This window comes from Salmo salar, chromosome ssa25, assembly GCF_905237065.1.
Source record: "Salmo salar chromosome ssa25, Ssal_v3.1, whole genome shotgun sequence".
Lineage (NCBI taxonomy): Eukaryota > Metazoa > Chordata > Actinopteri > Salmoniformes > Salmonidae > Salmo > Salmo salar.
Genome location: NC_059466.1, coordinates 32,617,327 through 32,634,717, shown reverse-complemented (window position 1 = coordinate 32,634,717; position 17,391 = coordinate 32,617,327). Strand labels below are relative to the sequence as shown.

General features: G+C 39.6%; 1 protein-coding gene across 1 annotated transcript in view; it reads left to right on the top strand.

Moving 5' to 3' along the window:
• Positions 1 to 17,391, top strand: part of LOC106586619 (F-box-like/WD repeat-containing protein TBL1X) — a 38,065-nt gene that overhangs the window by 10,199 nt on the left and 10,475 nt on the right. Inside the window, exon 2 of the mRNA XM_014174104.2 lies at positions 17,232 to 17,341. Coding sequence (XP_014029579.1) covers positions 17,284 to 17,341 — 58 coding nt within the window. The 5' untranslated portion in view covers positions 17,232 to 17,283. The remainder of the gene's footprint in view (positions 1 to 17,231; positions 17,342 to 17,391) is intronic.

Genomic DNA, 17,391 nt, shown 5'->3' with positions numbered 1-17,391 from the left:
GAGATAATGAAATCAAGCTATTGCGCCGTACAATCAATAGCCTACTCATGGACTGAGGTTTCTGTCAATCACTAGAATCATGGAAACGTGTACGTGTACTGTAGAACAATAGGCCCTCACTGGTTCTGTCAGACCGCTCCTTCTCTTTTGAATGTTTGGGGGCATGAATCACTGCATGGCTATATGCTAATTTCTTCTGTTGTCATATCTGCATGCATGGATTTACATGCTATGAAATAGTTTAAGCTTGTGATATACAGTAGCCTGGATGGTATGGTTGGCTGTTATTATATAGCCAAGTCATCATACATTGAATCTTTAACTTGAAGAGTCTAAGAAATATTGGGTTCTACTTTGTCTTCAGCAAAAATAAATGTAGAAATCTATATTATTCAGTTATTGCACCCACACTGCTCTCGCTGATGTGATCTGATGCAGATCGCGCTGCAAGTCCTGCCTCTCCCATCTCCTCATTGGTTTATAGAAGCAGGTACCCACGTGCCATTTCCTCATTGGTTATACCCACGTGGGTGACTGAAAGACAAACAAGGTTGGTGGCGGTAATGCACCTAATTTATGAAAGTTGCCAATCGCAATTTAAAGTCAAGAGAAGAAAAGGCCTGGAAGGAAGAGAGATGACTAGAAACGATTCGGTTGACCGTTTTATGTGTGGATTAATTGTCGGAGTAGAAGACCTTGTGCATTTCAGGTAAAATAACAACTCAATGTTTATATCCCAGGACAAATTAGCTAGCTAAATAGCTAAATTGCCATACATGTTTAATGCTTTTCGACCTGTCCCCAAATTAATGTCATTGGTTCAGAGTTTGTTTTGATATTTTAACCTGCGTGTTGTGATCGCGTTTGGTGTAGGGGGACAAAATAAATTTATGCACGATAGCGCACGATTGCGCACGTGCGCAGCTGGTTTGGGTTACGTGTTAGGCTACATTATTGCATGCTAAATGTTTCTGATCAGTGATAGATGAGAAAACAAACAAATGAGTTATTAATCCACACATAAAATGGCCAACCAAATCGTTTCTAGTCATCTCTCCTCCTTCCAGGCTTTTTCATCTTTGAACTTATATGGTGATTGGCATCTACACTTTCATAGTATTACCACGACAACCGGCAAAACATTTCGTCTTTCAATCACCCACGTGGGTATAACCAGTGAGGAGATGGCACGTGGGTACCTGCTTCTATAAACCAATGAGGAGATGGGAGAGGCAGGACTTGCAGCGCGATCTGCATCAGAAATAGAAAGGAGTTCTATTTTAGCCCTTGGCAACGCAGACGCTCGTTGGCGCACGCGAGCAGTGTGGATGCAATAATTGAATAACATGGATTTCAAAATGTATTTTGCAACGCGACGTGTCCAGTCTGGTCAGCATGTAAATCAGGTGTAGGCCTCTTGCTTTCCTCGATCGTGTATAGGTAACTCGTGGAGATACTAACACGAGACACATGCTTTGACAACAGGATTTCTATTATTTTCTATCTGTGTCATGAAGATACTCTCAATGTAAGACACTACGTCTGCTCCCTAATGAAGTGGAGTGAGGGTAAGAAAGAGATGAAACGCGGATCAAAAAAGCATGGGCTTGGGCTCTGTTTCAAAATATCACCTTTTTTATAGCACAGTGGTTCCTCACAATCCTGTGACACAAGTTGGGTGGGAAAAATATTATTTGTATTTTATTCTTATTATATTCTTACTTAAAAAAATATCATCTGCACATCTATCACTCCAGTGTTAATCTGCTAAATTGTAATTACTTTGCTACTATGGCCTATTTATTGCCTTACCTCCTCATGCCATTTGCACACTGTATATAGACTTTCTTTTTTTCTGTTGTGTTATTGACTGTACGCTTGTTTATTCCATGTGCAACTTTGTGTTGTTTCTGTTGCACTGGTTAGCTTTATCTTGGCCAGGTCGCAGTTGTAAATGAGAACTTGTTCTCAACTAGCTTACCTGGTTAAATAAAGGTGAAATAAAATTAAAAAATATATATATATGTGTGTGTGTGTGTGTGTGTGTGTGTGTGTGTGTGTTGACTGTGATGGACGGGGGTGTGTGTGTGTCTTGTCTGTTTAATGAACTATTGATTTCATTCATTTGGACGTAACATAATTAAACTCAACATATGCCATTGTTTATTAGTCTTATAATGTTTCTTAGTACCTGCCTATACAAATTAATAATGGATTTCTTTTTATGGTATATATTCAATGAATTTATTAAAATAGACGCACACCCACATCTGCACACCGCTACTACCACTTGTCGCCAGCATGCACAGGGGATGTATAAAAGGCATATGCAGGCAATAATGGGGTTTTTACAGACAAAATACTGTAAATCCTATGTGAAAGCAGTATCTGTCTCTATCCCATGTATTTTCCAGTGAACCCTAGAATAAAGGTTATAGATGACTCCAGGATATGGCGGTAGATGTATCCATCCATCTGATTGGCTGGCAACAATGTACATAACACTTGAGACAACTGGCTCCCATGTTATTTGCCATTTTGTCAAGTCATTTGTGAATTATATAATGATAATAAAAATGTAGGCCAAACTCCATGTTTAACATACATGCTGCATTGATGTCAATGGTCGATATTAGTGATGCACCTATATGCCATTTTTGGCCGATTCCGATATTTTCCTTTCCAAAAAAGAACCGATACCTATATAAAACATTTCTTTGCGGCCTTTTAAGCATTCTAGTACAGTTAAATAGTTAACACACACACGGACGCAGCGGTCTAAGGCATCTCAGTGCAAGAGGCGTCACTACAGTCCCTGGTTCGAGTCCGGCGGTATCACATCCGGCCGTGATTGAGAGTCCCATAGGGCGGCGCACAATTGGCCCAGTCGTCTGGCCCGTCATTGTAAATAAGAATTTGGTCTTAACTGACTTGCCTAGTTAAATAAAGGTTACGCACACACACCACAATAACCAAAAAGTTATTTTGTTAGCATTTACGTATGTCCCCATTACCAGTAAAACATAATCAAAACCCATTTCTTTCCTTCACTTGCTGTGCTGTTTCATTGTTCATTTGGTCAGTTATTTCATTCTCAACCAGGATTTCTATGGAACGCCGTTTGGGTCTTTGCGTGTCCAAAAAGATACACGTCAAATAACATGACATCTGTTTCAGTAGCTATAGTTAGCTAGCTAACTATATAGCTAGGTGGCATCATCTAAAATATCCCTAATTTATAAGACGGTTCTTATTTGATTAATGGTGGTCGGACACATCTATGTAAAGCTAGCCACAATAAGGATTAGGCACAATAGTGGAATTTGCGGTTTGCCTTCAAAATAAATGCTAACTGCAAGACTAACCGCAAAGTCCACTATTGTGGCTAATCATTATTGTGGCTAGCTTCACATAGATGGGTCACAACACATAACTCGGTCTGGTCGAGCCTCACTAGCCAGATAAACCTAGCTGGCTGTTTATAACGTTAGCTTTGGGCAACAGGGTTAAGTAGCTGGCTAGCTATGAAGTTCAAGTTCAATTTCAATAGGCGAACAACAAGTGGCAACCTAGCTAATACTTACTCACAAGGATTCCTAAATCAATGCTAAGAATAATGAAAATGACTGCAGTTTCTACTGGTCATTGTTTTCAGGTTGTTTTCAGGTTCCAGAAGTTGCAGTCGAACAAATTATGCTTTATTACCAACGCGGTATTGTAAACACATCATTCATGGCCGGTGTTTGCTTGTTTGCAGACTTTTTTTGTACAGCTTTGACAGTGCTACTGTATCTTTTTTGACACGCAAAGACACATACTATGGAACGTCGTTTGGATGTCGTGAAGCTAATAGCATTGACTCTATTACTGTGTAACTCCGGTAGGGCAACATCTGAAAAATAGCGCACTTGGTAGAGTACCGGTGCTCGACCAGTCGGGAAAAGCCAACATCACCCACGACAGAGAACGGTTGATTGTCGAGGGCAATGAATTCCATTATTTTGGCTGTAATGGATTTCGCTTTTGAGTTGTCTCGCAGAAAATGTCCTACTCTTTCAAATGACTGCTCGACTTGTTGACTGCTCCATTCACACCAGATGTTGTGTGGGCTAGGTTAGGAATGCTGTGTTGCACGTGTAGCGCAAAATTTTACGTGCCGTTATTACGTCATGTACCTACGTTATATACTCTACCGTTCAAAAGTTTGAATTCACTTAGAAATGTCCTTGTTTTTGAAAGAAAAGCAAAAAGAAATTGTAGCTGGAAATGGCAGATTATTTATTTTATGGATTATCTACATAGGCGTACAGAGGCCCATTATCAGCAACCATCACTCCTGTGTTCCAATGGTGTGTTGTGTTAGCCAAGTTTATAATTTTAAAAGGCTAATTGATCATTATAAAACCCTTTTGCAATTATGTTAGCACAGCTGAAAACTGTTGGTCTGATTAAAGAAGCAATAAAACTAGCCTTCTTTAGACTAGTTGAGTATCTGGAGCATCAGCATTTGTGGGTTAGATTACAGACTAAAAATGGCCAGACACAAAGAACTTTCTTCTGAAACTCATCAGTCTGTTCTTGTTCTGAGAAATTAATGCTATTCCATGCGAGAAACAGACACCTCACAAGTCCTCAACTGGCAGCTTCATTAAATAGTACCCTCAACACCAGTCTCAACGTCAACAGTGAAGAGGCGACTCCGGGATGCTGGCCTTCGAGGCAGAGTTGCAAAGAAAAAGCCATATCTCAGATTGGCCAATAAAAATAAAAGATTAAGATGGGCAAAAGAACACAGACACTGGACAGAGGAACTCTGCCTAGAAGGCCAGCATCCCGGAGTCGCCTCTTTACTGTTGACGTTGAGACTGGTGTTTTGTGGATACTATTTAATGAAGCTGCCAGTTGAGAACTTCAGAGGTGTCTGTTTCTCAAACTAGACACTCTAATGTACTTGTCCTCTTGCTCAGTTGTGCACTGGGGCCTCCCACTCCTCTTTCTATTCTGGTTAGAGCCAGTTTGTGCTGTTCTGTGACGGGAGTAGTACACAGCATTGTACGAGATCATCAGTTTCTTGGCATGGAATAGCCTTCATTTCTCACAACAAGAATAGACTTGACGAGTTTCAGAAGAAAGATCTTTGTTTCTGGCCATTTTGCACCTGTAATTTAACCTACAAATGCTGATGCTCCAGATACTCAACTAGTCTAAAGAAGGCCGATACCGATGTTGGCATTTTTAGCTAATATCGTCCGATTCCGATATATTCACTGATATATCGTGCATCCCTATTCGATATGCATGAACGTTCAAGTGAGGCATGTACATGGATTCTATCTGGTCCTGTGTGATGTGGTGTAGGACGGAGAAGAACTTTGGGCAAAGTTAGTCACCGGATCAGTGGCTGAAAAGCTGCTAGCTGCAATAATGCTTTGATATTGCTATTCACTGTAGTAGTCAATAAATGACTCCCTGATGTAGACCTACTACATCCTGTTGGATTTGATATTCCCTTCAATATTACAACTACAGAAACACAGTGTAATCTTCAAACTGTTGTCAGTCAATCACCTCTATCTAGGCAGGCGTGGAAAAAGTGGTTTCCCATAGATATGGTAGTGCTACCATCCCACAGTTTCCCTCCCACCCCACACATTTTTTACATTTACATTTTAGTCATTTAGCAGATGCTCTTATCCAGAGCGACTTACAGTAGTGAATGCATACATTTCATACATTTTTTTTCCTGTGCTGGCCCCCCGTGGGAATCGAACCCACAACCCTGGCGTTGCAAACACCATGCTCTACCAACTGAGCTACAGGGAAGGCCACACCACCTGTCGTTTGAGTGAGTCCTTGAGAAAGGCAGACAATAATACACAAATAGTTGTTGTGGCTACCTGATTGTGGCATCATTAGTTATCCTCCCCATTCCCCTCCCTTCTTCCCCCTCTCTCTCCCTTCCCCCAATGGTCAGTCTAACCAATGGCAGGTTTTACTCAGAAGAGTAGTTCAAGAGAAAATGGCTGCTGATCCAGGTCATATTTGCACATCTGTCAGGAGGTGACTGTACAGGAGAAAATGGGGTCCGCCTCAGCATGTTAGGGTAGAATATGTCTTCCTGTGTTTTTGTAAAACTCTTTTTTTTGTGTGTCCTGTTTTTCTACATCAATCCCCTTCAAAACCTATACACAAATGTCTGGCTGTTGAGTTTTTCTGAGCTTTACTGTCTCAGGGTATTTTGATAGCATGTTGTCTTCTTAAAGCCTATGTCATGATTTTAAAAATGTTATTTTATGCTTCATTTATCTTCATATTGAATACTATTTGTTGTGGTTGATGATTAGAAACTTATGTAAATAAGAAAATATAAATTTGTACTGTAATTTGCTAGGGTTTTGTGCGTTTTCTCTGCAGTGTATGGACATGGTTGTTTTCTCTTTCCTCTCTATATCCAATAATTAGATGTTAATAGACTTCTCTAGTCTGGGAGAGCACACTGCTTTGTCCTTGAGTTCTAAACACAAACCATCCACATCTATTTTTAGGCCAGATTATCCAGCAAAAATCCACATTTGCGACTGATTTTTTCTCTCTCTGTAATTACATCCCCCCGTGGTGACCTTATCATGAAGACTTATCACAGCTTCCCCTGCTTGTAGGTTGTCTGTACTTCTGTACTGTCTGTAGATATAGGAGAATAGTTATGCAGTTTATATTTTTACGGTATGAATTTACAATAAGCGGCAGCCATTTCTGTTTGTAGTGCCACAGAGTGCTTATGTACCATCAGTTGACCCTTCCCCAAATGTGTAACCTCACAGTTAGAGAGGGGAAAAAAGATCAGACCATAGATCAACGTTTAAAGGCAACTTCATCCTAGAGCAACTAATCCATGCCTGCGCTGGAAAGACTGGATGTGTTTTGTGGAAAAATTGTGAATGTAACAATAAATTATGTTTTAAATGGAATGCTCATGAAATGCTTACATGACAGCAACACTGTTTTGGCTTGAGTCCTGAGATCGTTTTGGTTGAGCCATTTTACCTTCTGCAATAAGTGTTTGTACTTACGTGGACATTCAACCTGATGTGGTGCTCTTTCCAATGAATTTCTAATGGCTCAGGCAGCTACTATAGTTGTCATTTGGTTCATAACAACTAAAAGAAAATTGGACATTCAGTAAAATTGTGTTGTACTTTCACCACAGCCTCAGGCATAACACTCAGTTGAAACCTAAACATTGTAGCAGCGGGTGAATGGCTGGAATCAACTTTACTGTGCATTAAACATGCTAATGATTTCCCTAATGAGTCACAGGGCTGACAACTAATTGGAAGCTCATAACTGTCCAGTAGTATTTCCATTTTTCTGCTGCTGCAATCAGTCAACTCCTTGGATATACTATTTGGAGGCTAAATGCAATTGTTTGGGACTGTTGTGAATGCATGCCCCAAACAAGGAAAACAATTTGGAGCAAGACAAATAATGTATTTGAAATGGGTCTGATGAATGGCACTACACTTTGATGTAGATTATAATGTGTACCGAAAGATTACATTAGGCAGATATGTCCTTCCAATGATATCATAACTGATATCCGAATTATGATATTTAACGGATAGCATTTGTGGCATAGAGTAGGGGTTGGTCTGTATCCAGATTTTCATACCGTCATACCTTTTCTGTACCTTACCGGCATATACAGTATTTCCGGAAGTGCACACAAGGGCCGCTATTTAGAAAACAAAAACAATTTAGGCAACAGGGATCTTGATCCAGGAGAGGATTGAATGTCTCTAGTCTTGTAGTATTTAGTTTGAGAATTTTGACATGAGCTAGCAACATTTGACAGACTGGTTTCGTCTGGACCAAGAAAAAAAATGGTTAGCAACCGGATACCAACGTGTTCTGTGGAGAGGAAAAAAAGTGATAGTTCCAGTATTTGGATAAATGTTATGATTGGAGGATAGCTGTGAGGTTTGTCGAAATCAGGATAAACTCCTCTGTTTTCCTCATTATCATTAATGATAGAATATTTATATTTGAAGATGTCATAAAGCCCAGTCTCTTTGGCAATGACCAGGTAGGGCAAACAGTGGAATGTTAGCTAAAGAGACTGGTACTCAGGCTAGAATGTCTCTGCTGTAAAAAAGAAGCTTGATATTAACATTTAGCCCCTTATCTAACAGGTTAGCAAAGCTGGAACCCTGAGCTGGATATAATTCATTTGACACATCTTAGATTTCTTATAGCTATACTGATCTTCTACATTTTGGTATTGAAAATCATACCATCAGTATTTCAAAATACCCCGGTATACGATATATCGCCCAAGCCTAGCATAGACTATGTGTTTGATGTGGAAGCGAACTGTACAGGGCAATTCCACGATAACAGAGTGATGCAGAGACTAAGATTTTCACTTTAGAATGTATGTTAAACAAAAATGAATGATTAAAGTTAAACAAACCATAGGACTCTATGCACAAGGACTACTTTTAGCAATTTCCACAGAACATTTTACAAAAACACGTACCTAATAAAGAAAAGTGCAGATGCAAGATTTGGTAACAGAATGACAGTTTGTGCTGTTTGTGCTGTCATTCTGTCACCAAACTTTGCATCTGCACTGTTTAACTTTGCAATCATTGGTTTTTGTTTGGCATACATTTTAAAGTAATACATCTGAGTCTAAGCATCACTCTGTTACTGTGGAATTGCTCTACAGACAGTGTCAATATCACCAATGTTCTCAATCCACCAACTCAATTTGTCCTCACCGTACCTTTATCACTCAACAGATCACGACGTTAAAGTGCTCTTGCTAGTTGCCACAGCACAAAGCAAATGCCTAGGTAGGCATTTGTGTCAGAAGTGGGAGAAGTGTATAGGCTGTGTTGTTTCGAGGGAAGCCTAGATGCCCAGGAAGCTTTGTAATGGTTGATGCCGTCATGTGCCCATCTGATATATGGATTAGTGCTGAGCCCCCCCCCTGACCCGTTGGGCTTCGCCTGGTAATTATGTTTCCAGTTGTTTGTTGTGGTGATGGCAGCAATGGCTCGCTGCTTTGATGCCGATAGCACTTCCCTTCCAGCCCTGCCAAAGAGAAGTGGTGTGTAGGGATGTCTCTGAGTTTTGCAGCCCACCCAGACTGACACAAAGGCTTAGATAGGGAAAATGGGACTTGCTTCCAGCTTTGGTGTTTTTGTAATTTTTTAAAATGTGTAATCAATTATTGATCAGATTATTAATTGTGTTTTTGGTTTCATATGATACTGAATCAAACGATGCCTCTCATTCAATAACGTGGTGGTGTGATTTATGTATTCATGGAACGTTAGTGTGAATCCACACAAGGAGAATGTGTCTCAGCGTGAGATTGATCTTCACACCAGCTCCAAATCATAGCACCATCTCTGATTGTTGGCGGAAAATTCATGTGAACATTCACACTCAGCCAATATCGGGGGTTATTTAATTTGAGCGCTGCATGTCTGCTGTGCGGTGCAATAAAGCCAGAGAGAGTCCATGTGAAAGAATATCCCAGTGTAATCGGTGTGAAATGGCTAACTAGTTAGCGGTGCACGCTAGTAACGTTTCAATCGGTGACGTCACTTGCTCTGAGACCATGAAGTAGTTGTTTCCCATGCTCTGCAAGGACCACTGCTTTTGTGGAGCAATAGGTAACGATGTATCGTGGGAGGCAGTTGTTGTGTTCAGAGGGTTCCTGGTTCAAGCCCAGGTTGGCGAGGAGAGGGACGGAAGCAACACTGTTACTCCAAGGTGAACACTTGCATTATTCATGTTGAGTACCATGTTCGACCCGGCTGGCACAGAGCCCAGTGGTAATTGGGACAACACTATTCTGTGTCTATTTTGCGTCGGTTGTTGCTATGCTACCAAAAGGAAACTCTTTAGAGTCAGTTGAGCTCTGTGTGGTGTGGTATGGAGGTTAGAGGCCTGCATTTCTTACTTACTGGCTCTACTTTGATTCTGAGTTTGTCCCTCTTGTCCAGTTCTACCCCTCAGACTAGGCTGAATGCACAAAAAGTAACAATGGCCATGATCCAGCTTTCTAAAGGTCAGTTATAGAATCAAGTTCAAATGTATTGCTAATCTCTGAGGAATTCTTAACCTCTTATGATTGTCAAAAGGGTATTATGTTCTAAAATTATATTGTAAATTGGAATGGTAGAGTTATGTCCTTCATGGAGTTATCAGAATTGTACGGGAAGGTCTGCTCCATCCAAGAGGACAACCAATTGATTACAGCATTACCCCAAAAATGGAGGAGGCAGGTGGCAGCGGGAGGAGGTAGGGAACTGGTCTGTCTGCCCAATATAAAGGATCAAAACTGTCGGGGGAATAAAAATAGCATAAATAGGAAAGTATACCAGTTTCATTTGAGGACCAGGATGTTTACAACTGTGCCACACAGATTGTCAGTTTTGTCTTGTCTTCCTACACACCTGGTTCCAATCCCATTCATTACATGTTGTGTATTTAACCCTCTGTTTCCCCTCATGTTCTTGTCAGAGATTGTTTGTTGTTATGTGCTCGTGTTGTTGGATTGGTGCGCGACGGGTTATTGTACCCATGTTTATTTTATTATATACTTTGGTTTTGGAGTTTGTTTTTACATTATTAAACTACTCCAGTTACACCAAGTTTGTTTCTCCTGCGTCTGACTTCCCTGCCACCTACACACACGACAGGTATTGCCCTCAGGTAGCCTGTTTCTGGTCTCAGGTTCAGGAATGGCTGAAAATGCAAAGCATGGACCTAAAATTAACCCTTGAAATAGTATTGTTAGGAGATCTAGATAGATTGAATTTGTACGTTAAACATCAGAGCATAATTGAAAGATATGTGTTGCGTAGAAACCCGAAGTGGTTGGCCAGCAGAGATAGATGGGAGGGCTGAAGGAAGCTGTGGGAGTGGAGTTGCTGTGCGGAATGATGGTCAAAGATAAACTTTTTTTTTTAAAAGTAAAAATAAAACATAACAAAAAGTGTGTTTGCATGACACTGAGGGGCAGTGTTTTTACAACTAATGCCGGTTTGCCTGAGGCTGATGCTGTGCAGGTGTTTGTACACATGCAAATACACACACACTCTCATGCAACTGGTATGAGGTAGTTGTTGAGCGGCTTCACTGCAAGTATATTGTATGTTTCGGATATTCGATACATTTCTTTAACGATTAATCATTTTCCAACAATATATCAATCCATTGTCTGTCTGTACACAGTATATTATGTATAATAGGGTATGAAATATAAAGGTGAGACTGGAACAATACTTTTAGAATTCAGAGAAAAGAATCCTCAAAATCCTGAAACTGTAGGTGCAACCAGTTTGTGTGAAATGCCCTTAAGCACTGCAATAATCAACTTTATTTTGTATCAAAGCCCAATGTATCTGTTGACGAGTAAAGCGAACTGAAGTTGCGAACTTTGCCTTCAAACTGAAGGCAAAGCAGACAAATACAGTGCGCTACCAAAGTATTGGAACAGTGACACATTTGTTTGTTGTTTTGGCTCTGTACTCCACCACTTTAGATTTGAAATTATACAATGCATATAAGGTTAAAGTGCAGACTGTCAGCTTCAATTTGAGGGTATTTTCATCCATTTTGGGTGAACTGTATAGAAATAACATCACTTTCTGTACATAGTCCCCCCATTTTAGGGGACCAAAATTATTGGGACAAATTCACTTATGTGAATTGTGAATAATAATAATAATAATAATGAGTGAGAAAGTTAGACACACAAATATCAGGTGGCAGGTAGACAAGTGGTTAGAGTGTTGGGCCAATAACCGAAAGGTTGCTAGATCGAATCCCTGAGCTGATAAGGTAAAAATCCGGATGCCGCAAACAATTGGAAAGGGGATTCATCAGAAAAAATGACTTTACCCCAGTCCTCAGCAGTCCAATCCCTGTACCTTTCGCAGAATATCAGTCTGTCCCTGATGTTGTTCCTGGAGAGAAGTGGCTTCTTTGCTGCCCTTCTTGACACCAGGCCATCCTCCAAAAGTCTTCGCCTCACTGTGCGTGCAGATGCACTCACACCTGCCTGCTGCCATTCCTGAGCAAGCTCTGTACTGGTGGTGCCCCGATCCCGCAGCTGAATCAACTTTAGGAGACGGTCCTGGCGCTTGCTGGACTTTCTTGGGCGCCCTGAAGCCTATTTCACAACAATTGAACCGCTCTCCTTGAAGTTCTTGATGATCCGATAAATGGTTGATTTAGGTGCAATCTTACTGGCAGCAATATCCTTGTCTGTGAAGCCCTTTTTGTGCAAAGCAATGATGACGGCACGTGTTTCCTTGCAGGTAACCATGTTTGACAGAGGAAGAACAATGATTCCAAGCACCACCCTCCTTTTGAAGCTTCCAGTCTGTTATTCGAACTCAATCAGCATGACAGAGTGATCTCCAGCCTTGTCCTCGTCAACACTCACACCTGTGTTAACGAGAGAATCACTGACATGATGTCAGCTGGTCCTTTTGTGGCAGGGCTGAAATGCAGTGGAAATGTTTTGGGGGATTCAGTTCATTTGCATGGCAAAGAGGGACTTTGCAATTAATTGCAATTCATCTGATCACTCTTCATAACATTCTGGAGTATATGCAAATTGCCATCATACAAACTGAGGCAGCAGACTTTGTGAAAATTAATAAGCGTGTCATTCTCAAAGCTTTTGGCCACGACTGTACAATATTACGTATTGGATCTTTAAAATATACACCTTTTACAGTTGACCTACAAACCCTGCAATTTACCTATAAAATGGGCTGATGGTGAAGTAGACATACTTGGTATTCATATCACAAAAGATATAAATAATTCTCCACAATGAATTTAAATAGAAAACTTGTAAAAATAGACAAGATCCTGCAACCATGGAGAGGTAAATACCTGTCTATTTATGGAAAAATTGCCCTGATTAACTCCTTAGTCATATCTCAGTTTACTTATGGCGCTGCCTACTCCTGATGATTCGTTTTTCAAATCATATGAGCAAAAAATATTTTGCTTTATCTGGGACGCTAAACCAGACAAAATAAAACGGGCCTATCTATATAATGAATATGAATTTGGTGGGTTAAGATTATTAAATATAAAAGCACTAAACCTCTCTCTAAAAGCTTCACTCATTCAAAAGTTTTACTTGAACCCTAAATGGTTCTCAAGGAGATTACTAAGAAAAGCTCATCCATTGTTTAAAAATGGCCTTTTTGCCTTTGTGCAGATTGCCATGTCTCATTTTCGAATTAATTGAAAATGATACCTTTTTCAAAGTATCTCTTGTTTTCAAAACAAGCATTGCAGAGCTGGCTACAATTTACGACGAACAATGCCTTTTCCAGCATGATGGAGCACCTTGCCATAAGGTAAAAGTGATAACTAAGTGGCTCGGGGAACAAAACATAGATATTTTGGGTCCATGACCAGGAAACTCCCCAGACCTTAATCCTATTGAGAACTTGTGGTCAATCCTCAAGAGGCGGGTGGACAAACAAAAACCCACAAATTCTGACAAACTCCAAGCATTGATTATGCAGGAATGGACTGCCATCAGTCAGGATGTGGTCCAGAAGTTAATTGACAGCATGCCAGGGCGGATTGCAGAGGTCTTGAAAAAGAAGGGTCAACACAACTATTGACTCTTTGCATCAACTTCATGTAATTGTCAATAAAAGCCTTTGACACTTATGAAATGCTTGTAATTATACTTCAGTATTCCATAGTAACATCTGACAAAATATCTAAAGACACTGAAGCAGCAAACTTTGTGAAAATTCATATTTGTGTCATTCTCAAAACTTTTGGCTACGACTGTACACTTTATCATAATTAGGTTTTAGTCCAGAGAGTACAGAAAAGTTATCTAAATCTTCAATGAGACATTGCAGGGCTCTAGCTTGTGGACTTAATATAAAACTTGAGTCATCAGCATACATGGACACCTTTTGTTTTTAAGCCTTGGATTTCTAATCCTCTAATGTTGTTATTGGATCTGATTTTAATAGCTAGCATTTCGGTGGCCATAACGAATAGATATGGTGACAACTGACAGCCTTGTTGAACTCCTCTTGACAATTCAAAACTCTCTGAGATGTAGCCATTATTTACTATTTTACACCTGGGGTTGCTATACATTATTTTTACCCATTTTATAAGAGAATTACCTAAATTGAAAAAATCCACCCTTAATTTATCAAATACCTTTTCAAAATCCGCTATAAATACCAGGCCTGGCTTCTTAGATGTTTCATGATGTTCTATTATTTCTAAAAGTTGTCGTATATTATCTCCAATGTATCGTCCATGTAAAAAAACTGTCTGATCAGGATGAACAATACCTGGTAAACCCCTTTTAATTCTGAGTGCTATGCATTTCGCTAGTATTTTTGCATCACCACATTGAAGTGTAATGGGCCTCCATTTTTTTTAGATTGACTGTGTCTTTATATTTGCCATCTGGGTCTTGTTTTAATAATATTGAAATCAGACCTTCCTGCTGAGTACCTGACAGACTACCATTTCTAGAGGAGTAGGTAAAACAATCTAACAATGGAGCTTTTAGTATATCTACCGGTATGCCATCAAGCCTTGGGGTTTTTCCAGACTGAAAGGATTTAATAACCTCAATGTTATTCCTCTGTAATTTGGCCTCCGGGCTGATCTTTCTGTACAATTTCTGTGTTCGTTTTCCATTTTTTATATTATTTGGAAAGAATTCCATACCAAAATCTTCGTTCTGTGGGAGAGGATGAGACGGAAAAGAGAACATCTGCCTAAAATAATTAGCTTCCTCTTTTAAAATATAATTCGGAGAATCATAGATGACTGTCTTCAGTAACGAGTTTATGCAAATTATTTTTGTTAGCGTTCCTATATATGAGATTCAGGAAGACTTTTGTGCATTTTTCTCCATATTCCATCCAGTTTGCTTTATTTTTGTAGTAGATTACATTAGATCGTTCTTGAATAAGTTCCTAAAGTTCTTTTTGTTTTTCCTCTAACTTCTTTTCTATCTCTGTAGTATTGTTTTTATTGCTATCTACCTGTACTGTTAGTTCATGGATTGTCATTGTTATTAGTCTTGTCTCTTTAGCCAGAAACAGCTTTTTTAGTATTGATGAATATAGATTTGAATGACCTTTGAAGGTTCATTTAAAGGTATCCCAAACAATAAGGGGATTTGCTGAACCTATATTATACTGGAAAAATTCAGTTTATAAATTATTTTGTCTTAGTTACAAATAAGTTGTCCTCCAGTACACTTTGATTAAATTTCCAATGTCTACTTGGAAAATCTATAGGAGTTATGTGAATGCCAATTAGATGATGATCCGATTGCATTCTGTCTCCTATTACAACGTTTTTAACCTTTGATGCAAGAGAGAAAGAGACAAGAAACTTGTCAACCCCATTCCTTTTTCCACGCAACTTCATCTAAGGATGTAGACTGAGTTTCCTGTAAACAGTATATGTTATGTTCCTTTTCTTTTAGCCATGTAAAGACTGATCTTCTTTTTTTATATCTGCTAAACTGTTACAATTATAACTGTATGCCTTCCCTTACCATAACTAGATACTATTCTCAGTCTAAATTGACCATAATTTAGTGCTTGTAAAGTTACTGCCATCAGAGGTATTAGAGCTTTCAAATGTCTGATATTTAGAATTCAAGAATTAGGTTCTAGCAATATTTGTTTTATTTCCTTGCCTGTTTGCCTGTGAGCCAATGCCACAGATGTTAGAAAATTGAGACAATATATTAGGTGTGTAGTAAATCTGAGTAGGTTGATGTGTATAATATTGGATGTGATTTAGTGAGTGTGTACGATGTCTATATAAGAGTAAGACTATAATCTGTGATGTCCAAATAAATAATAACTCGGTTTAGTGTCTATGTGTGTAACATGTAGTGTGTATAGCCTTAATATTCATGATGATAATTGTAATCCATATCGTATCGCCGTCATAGTTGCATCATAATTACCTTTACCATAATTGAAAAACACATCCCAGCATTTCCATTGACGTTTTACATGATCATGAAAGAGACCTTGCATTACTCTAGAGACGGCCTCACTACAGTACAAATGTATTCTGTACAATGTTATTATTCCCCAATGCCCCTATTCTAATATCTTCCCCTTGCTTTTTGCAAACATATATAAACGTGTAGACAATTGCATAAAAAATATAGACAAACAATAAACACATTAAATTATAACAGTTCTCGACAGAGAAGTGAGAGAGCGAGTGAGAGAAGAGAGCGAGATCAGGTGTGTGTGTGTGTGTGTGTGTGTGTGTGTGTGTGTGTGTGTGTGTGTGTGTGTGTGTGTGTGTGTGTGTGTGTGTGTGTGTGGGTGTAAGCTAGCATGTAATTGAGAAGGTGTGTGTTCATATCCACTTCATAGTGTTCAGATATTTTTACAGTTCCCATACTTTCTTTTTTTTCGTAACCTGAAGTCCCTGTAGAATTTAGTACAGCCGTTAATCATTCTTTGTAGCAAAGCACTCCCTAGCCTGAAGGCCCTTATCAGTGGGAACAATAACTCAATTGCTGTGATTCTAAAGGGCTCTGTTTTTATGTTTTTCTTCAGCTCCCTGTAGTTTTGAAAGAATACCAAATTGAAATGTTGACGCAGTCGCCGGTAAATTATGTTTTCTGTGAAAGCGATAATGATGTGAATGTTGCCCAACTTTACCAGTAATTAGCCCTAGCCGGTGTGTTGAGTTCTCCTCTGCAGTTTACTAGATAGTGACAGTAGGCCTTTAATGCCATGTCCTGCTTTATTAGGCTTCTTTACCCATCTAGATCAGTGGCCAGGTCAATAATGGTTGACTGCTGCCACTTTCCCCTGCAAGCCAAATGGAAATGGACGCCGCTGTCGGGTCACAGTAGAGAGATGGGGGGGAATACTTAGCCTGTGAAGTAGAGATGGATTCACTAGCTTAGTGATCCGGTCATTGACATTCTCAATGTGTGTGTGTGTTTAGGAAGTACATGCCTGAACTATGGCCTTGCTTTATCTTTGTATGTGAGGACATGGTAGCTGTCAAGTCATTTGGTAATAATGATTGGGGACCTACCTAGATATAACCTACATTTTCCCAGTCATTGGGAATCTTGTCATCTTGTGAAACGATGTAGCTAGCTGTGTAATGAATCTAAAACTCATTGTCTTCCTCTCTTTCTTCCCTAGAGTGGGCCGATCTTTACTAGATACAGTACCTCCTCCATCGAGGTGGGCTAAGATGAGTATAACCAGCGATGAAGTGAACTTCTTGGTCTACAGATATCTTCAGGAGTCAGGTATGTATGACTGCCAACCTCCCTGTAACACACTTGTCCTGTCTCGCTCT